This window comes from Prionailurus viverrinus, chromosome A2 (assembly GCF_022837055.1).
Source record: "Prionailurus viverrinus isolate Anna chromosome A2, UM_Priviv_1.0, whole genome shotgun sequence".
NCBI lineage: Eukaryota > Metazoa > Chordata > Mammalia > Carnivora > Felidae > Prionailurus > Prionailurus viverrinus.
The window spans coordinates 55071997-55097246 of NC_062562.1; the positions used below are offsets into that span (position 1 = coordinate 55071997).

General features: G+C 44.5%; 1 protein-coding gene across 1 annotated transcript; it reads left to right on the forward strand.

Annotated features, from left to right (window-relative positions):
• The first annotated feature begins 79 nt into the window (after positions 1-79).
• Positions 80-12341, forward strand: CHCHD4 (coiled-coil-helix-coiled-coil-helix domain containing 4). Its single transcript, XM_047850764.1, has 3 exons — positions 80-278; positions 7903-8001; positions 11236-12341. The coding sequence occupies exons 1-3, from the start codon at positions 257-259 to the stop codon at positions 11538-11540; spliced, it is 426 nt and encodes a 141-aa protein (XP_047706720.1). The 5' UTR covers positions 80-256; the 3' UTR covers positions 11541-12341.
• Positions 12342-25250: the final 12909 nt, after the last annotated feature.

Sequence of the window (25250 nt, forward strand, 5' to 3'; positions counted from 1 at the left end):
ATATGTAGTTCCTATCTCCAGAAAAGTCGCCGAGCCGCGCGCGGCTTCCTGGGAAATGTAGTTCCCGGCTGAAGGGGAACAGGGTTTGGGGCTGGGAGGGCGCGCAGGCAGGCGCGCGGCGGGCAGGCCTGGAGGGGGCGGGTCCGCGTGGGCCTCGGAGCCTCCCGCCCAGCCCGAGGAGAGGTCACAGCGGGAGCCTGCCGCCGCCTGGCCGCTGCCGCTATCGCCGCGAGGTCTGAGTGCCGGGGCTGCAGCCATGGCCTACTGCCGGCAGGAAGGTAGGGAGAGCTGGCTGCCATGGAGACGGGCCTACGAGGGCCTGCAGGGGACACGCTGTTTTGCCACCCCCGCCGCCCCACAGGCCCCGGCGCCCCGCGACCCCACTGCAGGGGCGGGCGACGCGAGGGGCGGCCCGGGATACCCTCCTCAGGACCCTTGGGAGGGCTGGGCGCTGGGGTCGCCACCTCCGTTTTGCAGATGAGAAAACCGAGACTGGGAGGAAGGAGGCTGGCCCAAGGTCACAGTGAGACTCGAACCCTGACCTCAGAAGGACCAGCACGTGGCGGATTTCATAAACCAGGCTGAGGGGGCGCGGGAAGTGCTGAGCACGCTTCCTCTGCCTCGTAATTGGGGATTTATTGTTACCGTCGCTCTTAACCGCACACCACGCCTTTCCATTTGTACCCGCCTTTTAACTGTCCCGAAAGAAAAGTTGCCACTCGGGTTAGGGCTGTGCTGGAGTGGTAAAAGTGCCACCAACGGGGACATTTATCGAGCCCCTACGATGTACCAGGCACTGTTCAAGGGGCTTTATATGGCTTTTCTCGTTGATCTCTCAGCGGTTTTTATAATTCTAGGCGAGGCTGTATTATCCGCGTTTTACCCAAGAGTAGACCTTGATACACAGAGGTGACTTAAGTCCTGGAGCTGGGGTTTGAGCTTCAGCAGTCTGGTCACAGAGCTGCACTATCCAGTTTGGTGGCCACCGGATTCTAGGGAGCTCTCTGCTGGGAACCTCCACCCCTCCACCCCTCCACCCCACCTCTTCAAGAAAGTGCCCGTCTCTCCACCTAGCTCCTCTTTGCTCCATCTGTTCTTATCTCTACTGAAGAACCCAGAGGTCTTTCGGCTGGAGTCCCAGGGCCTCCTCACACACTGCCACTAACTGGCTTTTTGTCCCTGAGCTGTCACCTGACCTCTGCAGGCCCCGGCTTCCAGTCTTCTAAAATGACAAGTTGGTCTTCATTCATTCATTCATTCATTCATTCATTCAGCAGATACTCATGGGCATCTTCTCTGTGCCTGGTGACAGGGATGGTGGACACATGAGAAGGTAAAGCCACAGAGAGAGTTAGAACTCACCCAGAAATCCTTTGGTGAATAGTCTGGTTCCCTCAGTTTAATTCAGGGATCTGAAGACCAGAGAAGGAGATGACCTACCCAGGGTCATGCATCCAGTTAGGAGAACTTTTCAATCTAAAATGTCAAGCCTTGGGGCACCTGGGTGGCTCAGTCGGTTGAGCGTCTGACTTCGGCTCAGGTCATGATCTCACAGTTTGTGGGTTCGAGCCCCTCATTAGGCTCTGTGCTGACCACTTGCTCAGAGCCTGGAGCCTGCTTCGGATTCTGTGTCTCCTCTCTCTGCCCCTCCCCCACTCACGCTTTGTCACACTCTCTTTCTCAAAAATAAATAAATGGGGGCGCCTGGGTGGCGCAGTTGGTTAAGCGGCCGACTTCAGCCAGGTCACGATCTCGCGGTCCGGGAGTTCGAGCCCCGCGTCGGGCTCTGGGCTAATGGCTCGGAGCCTGGAGCCTGTTTCCAATTCTGTGTCTCCCTCTCTCTCTGCCCCTCCCCCGTTCATGCTCTGTCTCTCTCTGTCCCAAAAATAAATAAACGTTGAAAAATAAATAAATGTAAAAAAAAAAAAAATTAAAAGTCAAGACTTTTCCCCAGTACCTCATTCTGCTTCTAGACCCCCTCCTTTCCTGGGTCATAGAGCGATAATCCTCACTGATGTGTCTACTGAGTACTATTTTTATTGATTTATAACTGTGCCATGAACAAAAGTCCTCAGCCCTCACCACTTTGTTCGACAGTAGGCCTCTTGTTTTTAATTTTCTTTCTCTGGGTTTCTAATTTACTTCGTTTAGTGAATAATTTTGAGCTGTTTAGGTAGAATGAGGCTGTGCAGATGAGTAAGACTTCTTGCCCATGAGGATATCTAGGAGTCACAGGTTCTTCGGGAAGGAAAGGCTGTTTCCATCTGTCACCAAAGCATGGATCCTTATCTTTTCTTGGGTCAAAGATCTCTCTCTTAGTTTGGGGATGAGAATTGAAAGCCCCTGCCCGATCGGGCTCCAGACTGATTTCTAACTACCTGGTTACTGCTGAGCCACACTGGCCTCTTCGTTGTTCCTCTGCCTGGTACATCTGTCTCCACCTCTTCCCATGGCTGGCTCCTCGTTCTGTGCTCTGAGTGAGTCACTTGCCCGTGCAAATTTACTTCGGGGGGTCCACCCACCACCCAGTTTTGGCATTCAAGGTGTTCCAGAGCCTGGACTCAGCCTTGCTCCCAAGCCTCAGACCACCCACCCTTTTCTGTATCAGTGCCACACTGTTCCTTTCTTTAGTTGCCTCCTTTTCTATTGCCATCTGCCCTCTCCTGTTCCTCAAACAAGCATTTATTAGGCACCTGCAGTGTGCCAGCCTCGGCACATGGTGGTGAGCACAGGTGACGTAATCTACTCTGTGGTTTGGTGGAAAAGATGGCCGCTCTTTCTGGAATGGATCTGCTGAAGATTTTGCTGTGTACAGATCCTGTGTTTGTGTGTGCCCATTCTGGGGGAAATGAGAACACCCATCCTGGGTTTTTCGGTTTTGTTTTTGTAATCTGCTTAATGGTAATAACCATTCTGTCTTCCTGTCCTCTGCTGGGGCTGGGGTCTTCCGAGTTTGGTTTCTCCATTCACTTGTTCCGCAAATATTGATTACCCACCACATTCTGGATACTGTTCTAGGCTCTGGGGATACTGCGGTGAAAGGGATAGACAAATCCTTGCCCCAGAAGAGCTGATATTTCAGCAGGGGAGACAGGTGGTAAACAAATATAATATGGTAGGTGAGGAAAAGCACTTTGGAGAAAAAGAAGGCAGAGTAAGGGAGATGGGGAGTGATCAGGGAAGGTGGTATCAGGAGGTATAAAGACAGGGAGAGGGTGGCTGTGAGGGTATCTGGAGAGTGCTCCCGGAAGTGAGAGCAGCCTGTGCACAGGCCAGACGTAGGTATGCACCCAGCATGTCCAGTAAAGGCAAGGAGGTGGGAGTGGAGGGAGCCAGTGGTGGGAGATGGGGTCTTGGCAGCGACAGATGCAGATCTTTTTGGATATATTTGAAGGTAGAGCCAACCAGATTTTTTTATTTTTTTAAATGTTTTATTTATTACTTTGAGAGAGAGAGAGTGTGTGTGTGTGTGTGAGTGGGGCAGACAGAGGGAGAGACACAGAATCTGAAGCAGGCTCCAGGCTCTCAGCTGTCAGCACAGAACCCGACACGGGGCTTGAACTCACAAACCACGAGATCATGACCTGAGCCGAAGTGGGAGGCCCAACCAACTGAGCCACCCAGGCGCCCCTAGTCAACCAGATTTGATGATGGAGGTTAAGAGAAAAGAGTCAAGAATGGCTGTGCAGAGAGTAAAACTACCGAATTGGGTGTATCTTGGTATCCAGCTGCTCAGTTAGGCTTTCTTTTCTCAACCTCACCCTTAAGTCCTGTTTTCCAGAGTGGGCCCTGGGACCCCCACTTCCTGGCCCTTACCAGGGTCCTGGGGTGGGGATAGGTTTTCTTCGAGCTGACTTCTCTTCTTGTGACTTTGGGTTCAGCTTTCTGTTATGTCAGAGAGCACTTCTCTCTCAGCTTTCCCACTTCCAGAACTGTACTGATCTCTCTGGCCTGTGATGGTCTCTTTTCTTGGCCATTTTATCCTTGTCATTTGCCGCTATTTACAAAATTACTGTCTTTTGAGTGGGATTTAAGGTGAGAGCAGAAACTCATTTCACCCCTTTTGCTTAAGTAGTCTTGTGATTCTTGCCCTGACCACGGGAGGAAGATAGGCTGAGCTTCTGGGGGACCTGTTTCCTGAGGCCCTAAGAATGTGCTTGAGATCACAGCTGTTAATGTGCTTAAGCCCAGATTTGAACTGCAGTGCTAAACTCTGTGATATTGATGCCACTGGGCCAGACCTTCTGAAGCTGGGTTTCTATCTCAGGCTCAGATCTGTGCTTCTGTTCTTTGTACACATGGTTTCTAGCCCTTACTGTTATTTGTCCATGCAACAAAAGGAGCATCATCTGGATACCAGGATTGGGGATACAAAGATATGTCCCTGCCCAGAAACCACAGTCCGATCGCCCAGGGGACAGTCTCTCCTCAGTTTTATGGTATGAATGTGTGCCCTCCCCTCCCAGTTTCATACATTGAAATTCTAACCTCCAAAGGCGATAATATTAGTAGATGGGGCCTTTGGGAGGTGCTTAAGAAATGAGGGTGGAACTTTCACTTATGGGATTAACGCCCTTATAAAAGAGGCTCCAGAGAGATCTCTAGCGCCTTCCACCATGTGAGGACACAGCAAGAAGGCAGCTGCTATGGGCCCCTCACCAGAAGGTTATCATACTGGTGCCTTGATCTTAGACTTGCAGCCTCCAGAACTGTGAGCAATAACTTTCTAATATTTATGAACTATGTCGGTGGTGGTATTTTGTTAGAGCAGCCTGAACAGACCAAGACACCCATCCAGGGTAGGAAAAGTGCCACTCAGGGAGGCTCAGAATCCTTACATTCTCTGCCAGACACAGCTCAGCAGGACCATTTCCCCCACACTTCATTTCTGTCCATGAAGCCTCTAAGACTTAGCTTCAGCCACCAAATTCAACTAAAGGTGTTGTTAAGCTTCAGCCTAATTTAAAACATGTAACTAAACATCCGCTAAGTAAAAAGACTAGTGGAAGAGGCAAGGAGCAGCAAGATCCAGGACTTTTGTCTCAAGGCACTTGGAATCTGAAAGACGGTCCAGAGTAAGCTAATTTTGCTTGTGTAATTACAGAACTAAGATGCCGATGAGGGGACCAAACCTCAGTCCAGGACCCAGAGAGGCTCTGTTGTGCTCTGGTGAGAATAGCAGTCAGAGAGGCCTTGACTTCATCTTGTACACTTCCCAGCTGTGTGGCCTTGGCCTGGTAGAGGAATTGAGGACTCCAACCTGGGATTTCATTGTCAGGGACGGGACTGCAGTTCAGCCCGTGTAGGGAGAGCTACAGTTTGACAAGCATGAAAGAACTGGTCACGGGAGAACAGAACCACAGGGACAGCAGAGACCTCGGGTGGGCTGGAGGTCCAGTCCCCGTGTGTGCCAACGGTCGGCTGTCCTTACTGTCCATTATCCCTTGTGGGAGACCCTGTGGAAGCACGGGAAGGGTGCCTTCCCTCTGCCTCCTAAGCTGTCCTCTCTGGAGGTGTTGCTCTGGTTTTAGCCCCAGTACTTTTCCCCAAGCCTCTTCCTTAAATACTCGAGCTCAGTGTGGGCCCAAACCTTTTTCCTTGCTTTCTCTTAGCAAGCCTGTGACTAAACTTTCCTAAATGTTGTAAAGAGAAAACAACTGAAATAATCAGAGAAAATGCCAGGAGCTCTCAGAGAGCCACATTTCTGCAGACCCAGCCTCTGCCCTCATAGTAGCTCACTCTCTCCAGGCCACTGACTAAGGCCCTGTCCAAGGGCCCATTGGGCAGGACCTAAAGTCTCCTTAAATGCCAGGCACCTCCTATCCCCTTCCAGATGAAGTCCCATTATCCCATATTTCATGGATCAGAATGGGTACTCAGTACCAAGTTCAAAGTACCATTGAACTTGTCCTTGCCCTTCAGCAGGTGGGTACCCAGTAGCTTAGAGGAAAGTTCCTGTTTATTCACTCAGCAAACATTTTTTGGGGGCAGGAGTTGCATCGGTATTTATTGTACAAAACATTTATTCCTGCCCAAAGCACACAAAGCTCTCAGGACAGCATCCGAGTCATGCTAAGTACCCAGTTGGGCTGTCGTTTTCATTCCCGGGTGTGTTTGGGGTGGGGGGCAGTGCGGGTCTGTGCAAAGGATCTCCACCGCGTGGTGTTTAGAGCCGCCCAGAGCTGGGTGCAAATTCCAGGCCCATGTGAGCTCAGGCACATCACTTCCCAGAGCCTTAGGCTCCCACTGTACAATGGGGCTCCTGCCCCAGGGCGGTGATGGGATGGCGGCAGGGAGTTGACACACAGGACCCAGAGAGCAGCTAGCCCCAGTCTGCCCTCCAGGGACTGCAGGGGAAACTGATGAGCATGCAGTGTGTGGAGTGCTGAAGACAAGGTGCTCCCACCCACACCAGGACTATCAGGTGGACACCTGCTGTGTGGTTGGCTGATGGCTAGGGATTTTTAGGAAGGCGAGGTAGTGTTGACAGCTGTAAGGTATAGGGGAGAGCTGGAGGGAGTCGGGTAGCTGAGGGGACTGCCTTGCCATTCCAGCTGGGTGATTCTGAATAACCGTTCTGGGCCTGGTTTTCTGTTGTATGAAAAGCCACGGGTCACGCCCATCCTGGTTCAATCAATGCTGATTCCCTTTTCTGTGCTTACGCAGCCTCCCTTGAGGAGAAGCTCCTCACAGAGCATGCATTTGGCTCCCATCAGTCTGAAAGTTCAGGACCCTCTGGCAAGCCAGGCACGTAGGGCCAGGGGCTATGGCCTGACCAAGGCAGTGTTCACAAGAAGTGCTGGCTTCCTGATGCTGGTCCTTGCAGGGCCTCAGGACTGACCCTCCCGCTCAGCCTGTTATGTTTAGGTTGGGTGATTGTTCTGAAAAAAATAACACACTGCAGATTGTCACAGAAGTTGCTAACATCAGCACTTTGGGAATGGTCTCTCCTCCCCCTAGTCATTCCACTTGTTGGGAAGTTGCCCCAGGCATCGTGGGCTGTGGGGAACTGCCACAGTGTTCCCTACCATCATGAGCCCTTCTTTCCTGGCCATGATTAGGAGCCAAGAGGCTAGAGAGAGTCTTGACTGTGGGCACTCAACGGTAGGTGACCAGGATATTTTCCCACAGGGAATCTTCTCGGACACACTTAAGTGGCTATATCAGCCAGTGGGCTGCTGGCCGGGCACCCACATCACTGCCCTCTTCTCTTGTCAAAGTTCTCAGTCCCCTTAGACTTTGTCTGCATTCTGAACACTGTAGGTAAACCCCTAGGGGGCTAGAAGCAAGTCCTTCCCTGTCCCTTCCACCCCTTCCCTACCCACAGGCATTTGAGCCCTAGTGAGATTAGGTGGGGTCGCCCTAGTGAATCACCTTCATTCCACTAGAGTTGTCTGGAGGATGACAGCTTGTGGCTCCCTGCCGGGCCTGGGGAGGAGGGGAGACCTGGCAGGCTGATGAGGCCTTCCTAGGTTGGTGGGACATAATGGGGACAGTCAGAGCACCATGGGAGTTCTGAGAAGGGACTGCTCCTTTCTTGATGGGAAGAAGAAAGGAGTTGTTGCACCACTGAATTATCAGCAAATCTGGGGACTAAAAGCAGCATGCATTTGGTTGCATCGGGCATTTCATCTCCTGCCTAGAGGGTGCATATGGCATCTTCTTCCTCACCCGTGACCTTGGTGGACTTTTTGTTTCAGTTGTAGGCACTCAGTAGAAGTGGCTGCTAGACTGTCACACAGACTCAGTGATGCAGCCCAGGGAGGGCATTTTGATGGGCACTCTTCCCTTTCGGGTTTTGCACGGGAAGTCTTAAAACTTGGTTTGTGTGGCTTCTTTGGGTTTGGGGCTGTTTGGCTGCTCTTGAGTGAAACCTTTCTTCCTCTGTTCTCCAAACGCTAGGGAAGGATCGAATCATATTTGTGACCAAAGAAGACCATGAAACCCCAAGCAATGCAGAGCTGGTGGCTGATGACCCCAACGACCCATATGAGGAGCATGGTGGGTATGACACACAGATCCTTCCTGGAGGAAATGTTCAAAATTCCTTTCCCATTTTGTCCTGGCCAAGGCTGGGTGTTCACGGGCCCCTCTCAGCCAAGGATCATCTCCAGGGACTGTGAGCCCACCTCCCTTGGAGGTGCGAGAGGCTGTGCTGAGTGCCGTGCAGCTCTCGTGCTGCTGCTCTTCCCTGGCTGTTAGGCCAGAGCCTGAGTTTCTGCTGAACTGAAGTCTTCTGCCTCTTTTTCTTTTGAGGTTTTACAGCGACTAAAGCTGGCTGGATGTTTCCGGATGACGAAGTTTTAGGCAGGGGGTGCGGGGCGGAAATGGATTCCAGTGCTGCGGGCAGGTTACGGCGACGGATCCTCCTGCTCAGTCCAGCTGCAGCCTAAACGCTGCCACATCTGCAGACTATAAGCAAGCAGGCGTGTGAGAGTCCTAACACCTTGTTCTGTGAGGTGGTGAAGCTCTGCTGTCTCCTTGTACGTGCTCCAGGAAGCACCTTCCACGAGATGCTCACTCGAGATAGAGGGACAGCTTTCTGGCAGCAGGACCAGCTCGCCTAGTCAGAACTGCTGCACACAGTTTAGTGAATGGTCACTTGGTCATATGGGCCGAGGGTGCCACTCCAAAGGCTTTAGACTGCTGGGCTCACTGGAACTTCCGCAGCATGCGTAAGGCTGACGTGTGGGTGTGCGGGATTTATAAACAGTCCGTATCGTCAACGGTCCTCAGCTTGCCAGTCTAAAGCCATTTCTGACACCTGTGATGCGAACTAACAAAGCTTCCAGTGCTGGCTGGTGAGAAATACGGTTGAAAAGAGCTTGCAGCAGCAGCCTGCGGAGTATGAGCTCCTGATGGGAATTTCTCAGATGCTAGCTAAAGTGTGTGCTCTTAGGTGGGACACCTGACGTGTTACCCTTATTGCCTCTGGGGGTTAGAGCAGAGTAGAGCTGAGGTGTCTAGCACCCTGCCAGGGACGCTGGGAGGTACAGATGTTCTCCGGTGTTCGCATTCTGAGAATGGCAGCCATGGGAGTAATCTTGAACCAGCACCCTTACAAAGAAAAATAAGCCACGTGTCAGTTCCAATACTCTGCCTCTCTTTAGGTGCATATTAGTTAAGCACATTCTGCAGGGCCTACGGGACAAATCAGGCCTTGTTTTGCTTCGTGGTGTTTTTCAACACTGAATGTGTCTGTGCTGAGACTGTGCGTCCCCTCCAGTTCCCGCCAGGCCTCATCACTCCTCTTGTTTTCTCTCCTACCCACTTCTGTCATTTATGATAGATCTGCGTGGACCGTGAAGGCATTTGCCTTTGCAGCCCCTTCCAGTGAATGATTGTACCAAGAAGCACATTCAGCAGCGAGCCCTGGGACCCAGGTTCTGAGCTCTCAATTGCAAAATGACTCAGCAGAGTAGGCAGGCCCCCAGTTTATGCCAGCTGCCTGTATCGAGGCACCCAGTTCCGTGACTGAGACAGCACTTGGAATGGCTAAGAGTGTCATGACCAAGATGGCAGAAGTCATTTTCATAGACTCAGGAAGACTGGAGGAGGGTCTTAAAGATCCCCTGGTCTGGAGGGGAAACGGAGGAGGAGGTAGGGACTGGCCAGGGAAGTTAGTGGCCGGCCTTTGGTTGCATGTTTGGAACCTGCTGCATCTGGGCTTGATTTAACATGTTGACGTCTGTGTGTTTCTACATGTTGTCCTTGAAATGCAGATTGGCACCCTCAGTGCCCTCTGTGAGGAGCTACCTCAGTCTAGCATGCCTTCCCCTGAGAAAGAATCAAACGAAGACTCCTGCAGAGCTGGGCTCTTTTTTAAAAATGTTCTTATCATAACATCTCACTTGGAAACTGATTGTGCAGGTTTCCTAGTTTCGAGCCTTCGGAGGGAGCGTTTGTATATGGGCCCCCTCATTTTATCGCGCTTTGCAGATGCTGCGTTTTTCACAAATTGAAGGTTTGTGGTGACCCTGCTTCAAGAAGCAAGTCTTTTGGCGCCATTTCTTCAACAGCGTTTGCTCACTTCGTGTCTCTGTGTCACATTTCGGTAATTTTTGCAACAGTTCAAACTTCTTCATTATTGTATTTGTTAGGGTGATTCTGTGATCACTGATCTTTGATGTTACTATTGTAATTTTTCTGGGGTGCCATGAACCATGTCCATGTAAGAAAGGGGATTTAATCGAGAAATGTTTTGTGTGTTCTGACTGTTCCACCAACTGGCTCTTCCTCATCTCTGTCTCTCTCTCTCCTTGGGTCTCCCCATTCCCGGACATGACAGTATTGAAAACAGGCCGGTTAATAATCCGACAGTGGCCTCTAGTTGTGCGGTCTCTCATGTCACATCAGAAATTAGAAATGATTGAGTTAGCGAGGAAGGCATCTCAAGAGCCATGATAGGCTAAAAACTAGGCCTCGTAAACCAAACAGCCAAGTTGTGAATGCAGAGGAGAAGCTCTTAAAGGAAATGAAAAAGTGCTACTCCAGTAGCACTTACAAATGGTAAGCGAGCAACTGAAAATCAGTCTGTAGTTGCACCCCTCTCTGACACACGCGTGCAGCTGAGCAGTTTGATTAGTATGGTTAACATCCCTGGAGGTTTTTCCCTGTTACAAGACCGTAGCTTTTTCCCTTGTACACCATGTCTTGGACATCTTCCTGCCTGTGCAGAAGGATCAGCCTCCTCTCACCGGGCCTCACACCGAGCTGAGCTTCTGTGGGCAGTGGCAGAGCCAGAGGGGCCGGAGGGAGCTAAGTGCCTGTTTTGGGGGAGGGGACTAATCTTACCCATTTGAATGGGAGGGGAGCAGAGATCGAAAGAAAGAGATCAATACCTCAGCTTCTTAAGGTGTTGGGGCTTTGAAAAAGCTTCTTGCTAAGCAACCCAACGATGGCTGCTTCTTTGGATTAAACGGTTTCCAGTTTGTAGCTTTCCAGTTTGTAGCTCTCGGGGCACAGCCACAGGCATCGCACTGGGAGGCGGCCTAGAATATAGATCAGTGTCGTGCATGGACAAAGCTGCCATGGTGGCCTCTCTCCAGCTGAGCCAAGGAATGCTGCATTTGAACCCAATCCAAATCCAAAGATAAGGGCCTACGAGGCAACAGTTCCTAGCTGGACAGTGTCCAGCACCTCCTGAGTAGCTTTCAAAGACTGCCCTTGGTTTTGCTTTTTCAGAAACCGTAGAGAGCCTGTCTCACATTTTCCTTGCCCATCTTCCTGTTGTAGGATTGATCCTGCCAAATGGAGACATTAACTGGAACTGCCCGTGCCTTGGGGGAATGGCCAGTGGCCCCTGTGGGGAACAGTTCAAGTCGGCCTTTTCCTGCTTCCACTATAGCACAGAGGATGTCAAGGGGTCAGACTGTGTAGACCAGTTCCGGGCCATGCAGGAATGCATGCAGAAATACCCTGACCTCTATCCTCAGGAGGACGAGGAGGAGGAGGAGGAGGAGAAGAAGCCAGCAGAACGTTTAGAAGAGACAGCTCCCACTGAGGCCACTGCAACCAAAGAAGAGGAGGGGTCAAGCTAATGAAGGCCATAAGGCACTGGGCTCCTTCAGAGTGATATGAACCTTTCATAAGATGCCTTTTGGTCATTCTCCGAGAACGTGTCTTTTCCTCTGTTGTTCTGTGCACTATAATGTACAAAATAACTTATTTTGATGATCGGGGGTCTTGGTCCTTTGACATATACACTGGAAAAAATGTATGTGTGTCTCCTATAAACCTATCGGCAAATGTAGCTGTCACTTTCAAATTCTCAGATTATCCTGAATTTTGCCTCTTTGAAATAATGTGCTGACTATGCTCAGCAACTAGAAATCATTATCTGGGAGTATCTTGTGAGTGAGCTGATTTATTCTGATTGATTATATGCTCTTGTAGATTTTATACCCCTGTGGGAAATGAAATAGAAACAAAACCATCTTCCTTTAAAAATGCTGGAGTGGGGCCATTCCCAGTACAAGGCCAGATGATCAGATACGTATTTCTCATGAACCGTCTTGACCTTGAGTATGTGAGGAGGTACTGTAGTTCATTTCTGATGCATTTTGGTTTCCATTTTCACTTTGAGCTCCAGGTTTTCCGTGTTTAGAAACTGGAACTGTGGACACTCTGATTCACAGTCCCTTTCTAAGTGAAGAGAAAGGCTGGTTTTGCTGTTGTTGTTCTTCCACAAGCCCTGGTTTGGGGCCTCTGTTCACGCTGGCTCTGTGTCAGCCTGTTCAATGCAATGTTCTTGAGAGGTGGGGACCTAATTGTTACCAAAGTAGCAGCCAAGAGAAGAAACGGTGTGTATTTAGTCACTTAAAAGGAAAATATGACTTTTACCTGGTGTTGAATGTGTCCTTTGTTTTTACTAACTAAAAATGTTTTTGCTATAAGGAAATATAAATATGAAAAGTTCACTGAAATTCCTCCTTGAAGATACTGGTAAGCCAGTTTGAGTCCATTAAAATTTTCGGTGTTGAATTCATAGCAAGCCGGTTGTTTATCAGTGAGCAGATCCTTCACACAGACACTGCAGTTAACTTGTGAGGTAGGGAAGGTTGTTCTCTTGTTGAAGGTAGGGAGCTGCAGCCCTCACAGGTTAAGTAACTCGTCCAAGACAACTGTAGCACAAATTTCAGGCCGTGATGTAGTAATGCCTTGTTTGGCCCAGGTGTATTACTCATCTATTGCCATGGAAAAAGTTACCTTAAAACTCAGCAGCCTGAAACACATTTAGTAACTCACAGTTTCTGTTGGTCAGGGGTCTGGGCACAGCTTACCTGGGGTCTGGGGCTCAGAGTCTGACGAGGCTGTGATCGAGGGGTCAGCCAGGGCTGTGACCATCTCAGGGCTTGACAGGCCTTCCAGGATCACTCAGGTGGTTTTGGGCGGAATTCAGTTCTTTGTGGGTTGTTGGGCTGAGGGCCTCAGTTCCTCACTGCCTGTTGGCCAGAGTCCTCCCTCAGTTCCCGGTCACGTGGGCCTCTGCTTAGGTCAGCTCATAACATGGCAGGTGGCTTCCATCAGAGCAAGCAAGATAGAAGGTGCAACTTATGATCACAGTGATTTGTGCCAGCTACCTACATACACAGTGTTTTCTGTCTGTGCTTTGTTAACTTTGTGATGCAGGCCTGTGCAGTGTATTAGCCAGCCTTCGAGCAGAACATTGTTCTGCCCCTACTGTTTTTGTTCTCAGTAAGTTCTGTGATGGTATTGACTTTAACAGAATAATAACATTTTAGTAGCCCAAACTACTAGAAAGTAGCTCTTACATAAATAAAAGGCTTCTCATTCACCTGGACGAACCAAAGAAAAGTCACATGCATTAGATAATTTTACACATAACTTTCAAGATCTGCTGTAGGCCCAGAATGTTAGTGTGATATAAATAGATAGACCTTTTTCTCTAATCAACCAAAGGGGGTAAATAAAGAGCACACAGTTCATCAAAATTGGGCATTAAGACACAGTAGGGTTGTTTGGTGCTGGGCACAGCTTGTCAATAACCAGTGTTGTGGCTGGACCAGCCCTTGTGGGTCTTACTATGGTTGCAAGATGCCCTATGGCAGTAGCCATCAGGAAACTTTGAAAAAAATAAATAAAAGTTTTGTTACAGCACCTGGAAATTACATGTACCACATAGCGAAATTGAGGGGAAGCTGGAGGAGAAGACAGACAGTGAGTAAGCAGGCCTGGGGTTATGCTTTTATTGGGGTCGAGGAGGGCAGGGCCTAGGGTTTCATGGGCTCACGTTTTACTGGTGAATTTAAAACACAAAAGTTGGAATTTAAAGCTCGGGAAGAAAAAAAGCAAATGGCCAAAATGGTCAGTTATAGAAACCAACTAGGATCCCTAAAACTAAGGAGCCTGGGACAGAAGGGAGGACAACCTGGCTCTTTACGGTGTGGTGTGGCTGGCAATGTGTTTATTTGAGATCGCCATCTTTAAAGTGGCTCCCTAGGCAATGAAAACTCCAACCAAGCCCTTAACCTTAGAAAAAACAAACATTGTCAGGGCTTCCATTTCTAGGAGTTTCTATGGGGCTATTAATTGAATCACTCTAATTTCATATATGTTTGAAATATCACATAATAAAAAATGAAAAAGCATATGCTAAGCAAGAATGTTTAAGCACGTCTCGTTACCTCAAGTCATAGCCAAAGGATTGCTGTCCCACGTAAATGGCCCTATAGAGATTTCTCTAAAGAAGATATGCACATTTGCATATGAAAGGTGTTAACAGCACTGGTCGTTAGGGAAATGCAAATCAAAACCACTATGAGGTATCACCTCACACCCATTAGGATGGCTATGATTTAAAGAGAAAAAGAAGTAGGCATATGGAAACATGGGAACCTTGGGGTTTCCTCAAAAAGTTAAACATAGGGGCACCTGGGTGGCTCAGTCCGTTGATCATGGACCTGACTTCAGCTCGGGTCATGATCTCGCGGTTGGTGAGTTCCAGGCCCTCGCAGGGCTCTGTGCTGACACCTCAGAGCCTGGAGCCTGCTTCAGATTCTGTGTCTCCCTCTCTCTGCCCTTTCTCTGCTCATGTGCTGTCTCTCAAAAATAAATGTTAAAATTTTTTTTTTTTAAGTTAACTATAGAATGAGCATATTACTCTTAACTATGGGGAACACACTGATGGTTACCAGAAGGGAGGTGGGTGGAGGCAGGGTGAAAAAGGGGAAGGGATTAAGAATACACTTATCATGATGAGCACGGAGTAATGTATAAAATTGTTGAATCACTATATTATACACCTGAAACTGATATTACACTGTGTGTTAACTAAAAGGAATTTAAATTAAAACTTAAAAAAAAAAAATACATGCAGATATGAAAAAAATGGAAAACTTAGAAATATAAAAGATCATCGAAAGGAAAAATTCTTCAAAAGCTGAGATCAAGTTTAAACTAGTTTCATCACCAGTAGCCGGTGATTTAATCAACCATGGCCACATAATGGAACCTTTGCAAAATCCCACAAATTACGGGGCTTGGAAAGCTTCTTTACCAGAATAGAGCACAGTTATATACAGAGATTTTTTAAGAACAACTATTAAATATTGAAAATAAATTGCACAATTCCAAAATAAGTCTAACATAGATCTAAATGAGAGTAAAAATAATTGAGAGAAATAACCAGAGACAGTTACTAAGAATTGCCCAGAAAAGCAGAAAGACTTTGTCCTCAGGTAGGTTTTGCACACACGTAGAGAAGCTACTGATAAATCAAGGATAAAGAAAAAAAATCTTAAATATCTACAAGGGAAAGAGACAATTTTTTAAAAAATCAGTAAGTGAAAATGAAGCAAAAATGAACTATTGGGACTTCATCAAGAATTATCTACATATATATGCTGTGAAGGGAACTAAATATCTTAATGATACATTCATATATACATATATGGCAATAAGTTTAAAATGAAAAGCAAGGAAATAATGATAATAATCAAGATAGCAATCCATTTGGGAGACGTTTTTTGGTTTTTTGGTTTTTGTTTTTTGGTTGCATGCATTTAGAGAAAGATACACAGGGGCTTCAAATATATAAACAGACTCCCATTTTTTTTTTATAAGCTGAGAGGTGGTTTTAATAGGGCTAATTCTATTTAATATGATAATAATTATTCTTTAACATACTGATTCCCAAATTAAGAGGTAAAAATGGAAACAGAGATCCCTTGGAATTTATTTTGGAACATTTGTAAGGACATCACAAAATTGGTATTTCTCATGAGATACTATGGTCTAACAAAGTTTTATATAGTTAGTCTAAAAAGTTTTTCTTTCATATACAAGTAGTGGTTTTTCTGGCAATTTAACAGATTAGAAATACAGAAGAACTTTCCACTACTAATATTTTATAAGCCATGTATAAAGGAACCTTTTTAAAAATGCAGAACAGTTTATAAAATAGTATGGGAAATCCTCAGGGGGCTAAAATGAAGAGGGATCTGAAACTGAGAAGGTGGGATTCCTCTTGAGTCATTTACTGAACCTGGAAATGAGGTTCTCATTTCAACAGCTATGCAGAGCTGTTGGATCTCAACAGCTATGCAGAGACAAGAGACAATATCATTAATCCATACAAGGTAGAAAGGAGGAAGAAGGACTCCTACATAAAGCCTGTCTTCAGAAGGATTGATGTCTTTAGCAAATATTTGAGTTAGGAGAATCCGATAAAGGAATTTAACAATGATATTACTCTGCCACTTTGTTGGCTTCTTTTTGGGAACAGAATCTTGCATTCACATTGGCTTGGGGTTCAAATTCATCCCGATGTGTAGAGTCCAGAAAAATCTAAACAATAGATGAATCTGAAAATTCCCCAGAATTCTGCATATATTGGAGGACGAAAATTTAAATGCCCTCTGGATAAGTACATCTCAACTAGGATATTCAGTTTCCCTCTGAATTAAATTTTTTTTTTCAACGTTTATTTATTTTTGGGACAGAGAGAGACAGAGCATGAACGGGCGAGGGGCAGAGAGAGAGGGAGACACAGAATCAGAAACAGGCTCCAGGCTCTGAGCCATCAGCCCAGAGCCCGACGCGGGGCTCGAACTCACGGACCGCGAGATCGTGACCTGGCTGAAGTCGGACGCTTAACCGACTGCACCACCCAGGTGCCCCGGAATTAAAAGTTGCCAAATGTGAGGGCGCCTGGGTGGCGCAGTCAGTTAAGTGTCCGACTTTGGCTCAGGTTGTGATCTCATGGTCCGTGAGTTCGAGCCCCGCGTTGGGCTCTGTGCTGACAGCTCGGAGCCTGGAACCTGCTTCGTATTCTGTGTCTACCTGTCTCTCTGCCCCTCCCCCACTCATGCTTTGCTGTCTCACTCTCAAAAATGAATAAATGTTAAAAAAAGATTAAAAAGTTGCCAAATATGAAACTAAACTTAAAATTTAAAAATGCTAAGAATAGCCCTCAAGAACTAAAGTAGAATTATATTTGTGTGGATATCAGATATTGTTTATTAGGTAGAGTCAAACATTCTTTAAATGCTTAAGGACATACAAAAATTAATAAAATATGAACAAAATATGTAATTATAAACTACTATAAGGCAGATTAAAAAAACAAAACTCTTAGGAACAAAAAATAAATAAACTAAATATAATACACTGTCAATGGATGTGTGAAACAGCAGTTTAAACACAGCTGAAGAGAGAATTAGTGGGCTAGAATATTGGACTGAAGAGATTGTTCAGGGTGTAGTTCATAGAATGTGGAGATGGAAAATATGAAAAACCTTAGGGGATATAGGAAATAAAACAATAAAGCTTAACACACACTGAATTGGAACTTCACAAATCACGAGTAGGGAAAAGGACAAGTATTTGAAGCAATAAAGACATAGAATTTCCCAGATAGGATAATCACATACATGGATTGAGGCTTAATATGACACATACAGCAATAGCATATTAAGACACAATAGAATGTAGAAAAGGAATGTAGGTACGTTTTAGTGAAAATATAGAATATTTTAATACAAGAAATTAAGACTACTAAGAGTGGAGGGAATTTTCCTAAAAAGAAAAAGAAACAATCTTTCCTAAAAAGAATTTTCATGAAGACAACATAATTCTCAAAAAAGTGCCAAAATTATCTACCATGTGCTTTATAGCCATATATTTACATATATTAGGATTTCCATGCTGTGACAGAAAATGTATAATTCCATATTTAATCATTTTTTTCAGCGAGAAAATTCTGTGAAATATAAGCTTGTTCTAATGAGAGTGGAAACATTTTTTCTTAAGATATTTCTATTGCTGTTTTGTTCAACACTGACCTTTCCTCCCCCATATGGTATGCATAATCTTTGTTTGTTTCAGCAGAGTGATTAACACCGAAGGACTGTGCCATAGCCATTGGCCACGAGCATCTGGATACACACCAAGATTGGGTCATCTGTCCATGTCATGACCATGGAAAATGAAATGATGAAGTCCACACAGTATATGATCACAAAACAACTCACTAGCAGCAGAATCATCTGAGTAGCGCTTTTTTTCTGGAGAGCTTCTTGGAGAGAAACCCTTGCTGTGAAGACATTGTGACTGCTGCTTATGTCTGAATAAGAGAATGATCATGTATCGACTTGATGGGACCATAAGACCCATGAAGAAGGTCTCTCTGAATGCCATCAGCATGAAAAACATCCCCTGTGGAGGCAGCTCATGGGCCAAAAGGACCAGCGCTCAGTGAGGAACAGAAGACTAGCCTGGGTCTCACTGGGCATGTCTACAGCATGGAGGAACAGGTTGCTACATTGTTCAGGATCCATAAGAAGAGAAAGAAACACAGGATGGGATTTGGAGATTTAAGTGTGAATTTAGCGAAGCAGGGGCTGCTGGGGATGTTGGTGATGGCCTGAAGCACACTCAAAAGGCAGGTGGCCCAAATGGGGAGTCCCCTCAGCACCTTGTAAAGGAAGACAATCACTTTACATTTGAAGTCACTCTGGATATCCTGTGTCCCCAAAATGTCTGTAGACACAAAGGACCCTATGGTGTACCTTGGTGTATATATGGAGTACCATTATATATATTATAGCTAAGTAGGTAATGGTCAGGTCAGTGAACTTGGGCTTGGGTCCCACAAGGAAAACTCAAATGTGGAGGAAAAGAAGTAAGGTGTTTCCTGAGACCCCTGTACCAGCTTGAGGATAAAAGGCATTTTTTTAATGGCAACATAACTAGAACGTTTGTTCATCGTCATGTGAATGTTAAAGCAAATAATATTATTTCTGGAAAGAAAAACAAGAGATTTTGCAACAGTAGTGCTTTCATTGACATTCTCTGACTCATCACATCACACATTTTCAATCTGTAGAATCATCATTTTAACCCAAATAATTCTACATAAATATGACTTGCTCTTAATCAGCATCAGAGTGTCACCTCAAACACTGATTCCTCCCATGCAATCATTTCCGTGTACCTCCCTTTCGCCTCACGGTGGCACTAACATCACACCCTTCTCTGTGAGCCCCCAGTACCTAGCCTCTCCTTTACGGCACACATTATTACCCTATTTAATGGGGACCTTTCGTTTACTTTCCTCTCTCTCCTGCAAATTCCCCAAGGGCAGAGATGCTGTCTTGTCTTTGGATCCACAGCACCTGGAACACTGATGCTTATATAAATTGTTCACTAAAACTTATTGATGTAAATTTTGGACAAGAGAAAGTAAGAATCTTCCAAGTAAGCAATCCCAACAGGACCAGTCTCCCTGTTTATTTATAGAAATGGGAGAATCATAAAGGATTTAGTCGGTTGTACCCTAGATCCACATGGCCTTTGTTTAAACCCAGATTCCACCCCTGACTAGCTGGGTGAACATTATCTGCTCACTTAACTTCTTTCGTCTCAGTTAACATCACAAGTTAAAAGGGGGATAATACTAGTTCTTTCATCATAGCACTGTTGGAGGAATGTATAAGTCAATATATAAAAAGCATTTAAAATCTTTAAAAAAATTTTTTTAAGTGTTTATTTATACTTTTGAGAGAGAGAGAGAGAGAGCATGAGCAGGGGAGGGGCAGAGAGAAAGGAAGACACAGAATCCAAAGCAGGCTCCAGGCTCTGAGCTGTTAGCACAGAGCTGGACGCAGGGCTCAAACTCACGAGCTGTGAGATCACGACCTGAGCTGAAGTTGGATGCTTAACCAACTGAGTCACCCAGGTGCCCCCATATGAAAAGCATTTAGAAAATGTGTGACATACATGAAGCACTATAGAACTGTTAACTATTGATTTATTATTTATCACTACCTAACTTTGGCTTGAGAGAGTTTATATATGTATATATAATGTATGTATGTGTGTATATGTACATTATATATAATATGTATGTTATACATATAGTCATATTTCCCCTCAGAATCTCCATGTGAATAGTAAGAATGGTAGAATAAATGATTCTAAAGATCTACCATAGCCATATAATTTTACCAATATAAATTTTTTAATGTTTATTAATTTTTGAAAGAGAGAGCATAAGCGGGTGAGCGGCAGAGAAAGAGGGGGACAGAGGATCCGAAGTGGGCTCCACGCTGACCGCAGAGAGCCCGATGCAGGTCTCGAACTCACAAACCGTGAGATCATGACCTGAGCCAAATTCGGACGCTCAACCGACTGACCAGGCGCCCCTATCGATATGCATTTCTAAAGGAAGACAGAGGCACTGGGAGTCCATGCCCTTGACATAATGCTCATGAAGTCAATGCCAAAACCATTGAGAGAAATACACAGAAACAACTGGCACAGTGAAGGGAGGCCGGATATCCCGTCTGTGGAATATACAAATGCCGTGTGCCTAGAAGAGGAACACTTAGGTCTTTAGGAAGTGTGATGCTCTTCTTTGACTGTCAAACTGTTCTATGGAATAGATCTTTATATAAAAAAAAGAGCAAGAAACACCTTTGGGATGAATAAAGGAAGCTGACCCTGATGAAAGGTGGAGCGAATAGTCTTCCTTGCTACTGGAATTTACTGCCCCAAGGCATTGCTATGTGTTCTGTGAAGAAGTAGCAAGACAGAAAATGGTACTGCAGAGCGAGGAGATGGGAAAACAGGAGGAGCTGTGCCACAAACGCAGTGCTAAGTTTAGCTGGAAGCCGAAACATCAAGTCTGGAGGTGTCTTTGTAGCAAAGAATGAAGTGGGACTTTCATACAACCTGCCAATTCTTTTGTATCTCAGCAGATAGCAGAAGGGTCTCATAACAGGATGAAGCAGTCAATTTCTAGGAAAACCAAGTATTTAAAATCTATATTCCAGGCATTGGTACAGGACCAGTCGAATTCAACCCATCACACTTTTCAGAACCACAGCTGGCACACACATCACCAGTGAGGGAGAGGATACTCCAACATGAAGTTTAAGAACAACTGGGAGTCTTCTCAGTTACTTGGCTGCTATTTGAATGACACAGGACATTCTGATATTCTTTACCTAAGCTGTGTCTTACACTGTATTCACTCATGCCCTGAGAGTTGCTTTTCTTCTCAAGAGTAGGAGCCTTCTTCGAGCCTCGAGTCTCGAGTCTTCGAGTCTCCTCCCATGTTTCCCAAGATTACATTGTTAGATATTGGGACTCAGGAAGGGAAGAGCCTCCATTATCATTTTCTTCTCCTTCGAAATCAATTACTGGAGAATATGCTTGACTTAATTTACATATACACCCCAAATTTGAAATCTGTGATAATTCAATGACTGGATTAAAATTCTGCTTGGCAAATATTTGAGGAAGAAAGTTCTCAATGAGATCATCATTTGAAATTTGGGAGGAAGGAGAAGTGAAAACTTCTTTGGAAGATAAAATATTAATTATTATTATCATTATTATTATTATTATTATTATTAAGAGAGAGGGTACATGCAGACATTAGCAAGGGAGAGAGAGAATCTTCTTTAAAAAATTTTTTTAATGTTTATTTATTTTTGAGAGAGATGAGAGAGAGAGAGAGAGAGAGAGAGAGAGAGAGAGAGAGACTCAGGCTCCCGGCTCTGAGCTGTCAGCACAGAGGCCGACATGGGGCTCGAACTCACGAACTGTGAGATCATGACCTGAGCCAAAGTCAGAGCACATCTGAGCTCATTATCTCATCTGTAAGACACATATCATCACATTAGTACTTCCTAGAGGTATTATGTGGGTAAATGCACCAAAAATGGGAGAGCATCTGGAACATAATGATCTCTATAGATGTCAGCTATTATTTTTATTATGCCGTCCATCATACATTTGACTTGAGAGTATTGAGTTATTTTAATACTTTTTTTTAGCTCTCTCCTTGCTTAAAAGAGCAAAAGGAAATGAGTACCAAAATAATAATTCTCAATAATCTCTATTCATAGGACACTGATGGAATATATAGTCTTTTCTCTGAATCCACCAAAACAACTATACATCTTCTGTATTGTAGAAATGAATGCCAAGAAAACCTTGTCCAAGTGAGCGGAGTCCAGGTATCAATTATTGGCAGGGCCACATTTCCAATTTCTTCTCTCTCCTTTCATTAAGACTGTGGAATCAGAGTGGTAACACTTGAAAACAAAAATAAATAGATTGTGTTAATTCCTTTCTAAAGATTTACGTAGAGGTTGGTTCTCCACTCCCATCCTGATGGGATGTAGGAGCTCAAGTTTTCACTTGAAAACTTCCTCAAGTAAGCAAGGACATTTCTCCAGAGTTAAGGAGCCCAATTATAAAACTTTTACTAGGTAATTTGGTCATTACCTACACGTGGAGATTTTTATTGTGCAATGCAGACATTTTCTTTAATTCAGCTCTTTTATAAGGCTAAATATAATGTGAGATACATAATATTGTAAAATAGGTCCAGACACATACTCTCGGATTTGTTATCTGAAAATCAAGAGTGTAAGGCTAAATTGTTTTCACAGCTACTCAGGGTAGTTGTCCTATATAAGTTACTAAGGCATAACTAAAATGGTTATGAGTCATGAACATGGGATGTAAAACTTCAGAGCCTGGGTGGGTATATGGTCTAAAACCTTTGGAAAACTACAGAATTCCATAGTAAGAAATAGAAAAACTTAACCTTTTCCCTAAATATTGAACTAGTAAAGTGATACAATTTTCTCTGTTCATAAATTCAGCAAATTAAGGTTTGCTTCTATTATATGTCAAGAAGAAAAAACAAAAATATTAATCTATTTGTGCAGCTGTCTCTGAGTTTTATTGGTCACACACTATCATTAAGCACATGACCCTAAATGGTCTCCTCTGTTTTTCATGTACTTATGAGTGACATACACATATTTCCTGTACATCTATTTCATGGAAGTATGTAAAAACAAATTTTTTAAAGTATATAACAAATACACTGATCATGTTTTAAATAATAACACTAAATAAATATATAACATTTAAAATATATATTTAAAAGAACGAAATAAGGGGCACCTGGGTGGCTCAGTTGGTTAAGTGTCTACCTGTTGATTTCGGCTCAGGTTATGATCTCACAGTTCGTGAGTTCAGGCCCCACGTTGCAGACAGGGTGGAGCCTGCTTTGGATCCTCTCTCTTTGCCCCTCCCCTCCCCTGCTTGTTCTCTCTCTCTCTCTCTCTCTCTCTCTCTCTCTCTCCCTCTCTCTCTCTCTCTCTTTCTCTCTCAAAATAAAGAAATAAAACTTAAAAAGAAATAAACTAAAACATTCTAAACTTGTCTTTTCTCATGTATTTCTGTGAAACACAGGCTTTGCTTTAATTCGGTTTTTAAAAATTGAGCCTTACAATTTGTAAAGCTGGCCAAGTAGCATGTCCTAATGGTTTATAAATTGAGGATATAGGACTATATTACTTTTTCAGCATTATTTAGGGGGCAACAATAGCCAAATTATGGAAGGAACCCAAATGTCCATTGACTGATGAATGGATAAAGAAGATGTGACATAATTATACAGTGGAATATTACTCAGCCATCAGAAAGAATGAAATCTTGCCAATTGCAACAACATTGTTGGAGCTAGGGAGTATTATGCTAAGTGAAATTCTGTCAGCGAAAGACAAATACCATATGATTTCATTCACATGTGGAATTTAAGAAAGGAAACACATGAACGTAGGGGGACAAAAGAGAGGCAGACCATAAAACAGACTCTTAACTGTAGAGAACACACTGAAGGTTGCTGGAAGGGAGGTGGGTGGACGGATTGGGTAAATGGGTGATGGGGATTAAGGAGGGCAGTTGTGATGAGCACTGGGTGTTGTATGTCGTGAATCACTAAATTCTATATCTGAAACTAGTATTACACTGTATTTAACTAACTGAAATTTAAATTAAAAAAAAAACAAGAAAAATCAATAAATGTTTAAGGAAAGGCAGGAGTGTGTGTGCATATGCCATGAATTTACCTCGACATTTAGGATATCATGGTATATGTGGGTCATTACCTAAAACCACTGGTAAATATTCTGTTTCTTTTTTTTTTAATTTTTTTAAAAACCCACTGGTAAATATTGTTTTTTTTTTAATTTTTTAATGTTTATTTTTGAGAGAGAGACACAAAGCATAAGTGGGAGGGGGGCACAGAGAGAGACACAGAATCTGAAGCTCGCTCCAGGCTCTGAGCTGTCGGCCCAGAGCCCAAAGTGGGGCTTGAACTCACAAACCATGAGATCATGACCCTAGCCAAAGTCAGACACTTAACTGACTGAGCCACCCAGGTGCCCTTATATTCTTTTTCCCAGGAGAAAAAAAGTGGATCTCTTTTCTCCAGAGTATTGATCAGGAAAAGTGATACAATTGAATGCATTCACAAATGCCCACTTACATTAGCTCACACGAAGTGCCAGAAAACAAGAAATAAAATTCTAATCATCCAAGTGTATCCAAACTTCTTGGATCATATACAACTGTATTAGTGAAACACACACTCCAAATATCTATGTTCTTTATTTGTATGTCGATTATAATTATAAAGAATAGTATATACTTACTTCTGTGCTTTATTAGAAAATGTTCTGGAGAATATGAATATTTCATAAAAACAAGCTAAAAGAAATTCTCTTTGTGCGTCCTCTTACAACTACCCTTGATCACGCTCACCACCTGACTCGCACATCACTGTTTAGGTGAGCAGGGAGCAGAATATCAACTGAGCGATCAGCAGGCTGATCTAGGAGACCCTCCTCAAATAAGGCTCTTAGGAGTGGGTGATGCCCAGATAGTGCCTGCCTTGCCTAATGTATCAAGGACAAAAATCTCATTTTACAAACTGGAGAAAAACAGATGTCCTCAAGGTGACTTGAGGTTCTGATCAAAATGACATAAATCACAGGAAACATAATATGAAAGAAAAATCTGAAATAGATCATACTCTAAGAGCCACACTGTGAAAGAGGAAAAGAAGGGCTAAGTGAGCAAATCAAAACAAAAGAGAGAAGGAGGCAAAACACAACAAAACAAAATACAGTGGGAGTAAGAAATGTCAAGGCAAAACATGAACATTCTTATGGGAAAATTACCACCAAGAGCCATTAGAACTGATCATGAAGGCTGAGGTTTCTTCAGGAGAAAGGGAACACAACCCTTTAAAAACTTGATCAGGGAAGCAGTCACTTTAGACACTGTGTCATTCTACAATTACCTGAATCATGAATAATCATGTGACACAGTGTCTTCCAATCGGCTGCAAAGTAGTGAAGAATGCTAAGCTCACTGCACTGGAGTCGGTGGTCAGAGAAGTGGAGAATGTGGTGAAGGAG

Coding starts and splice junctions, on each gene's coding strand:
- CHCHD4 (XM_047850764.1), top strand. CDS start 257: ATGGCCTACTGCCGGCAGGAAG. Junction 279..7,902: donor GGCCTACTGCCGGCAGGAAG/GTAGGGAGAGCT, acceptor TCCAAACGCTAG/GGAAGGATCGAATCATATTT. Junction 8,002..11,235: donor CGACCCATATGAGGAGCATG/GTGGGTATGACA, acceptor TTCCTGTTGTAG/GATTGATCCTGCCAAATGGA.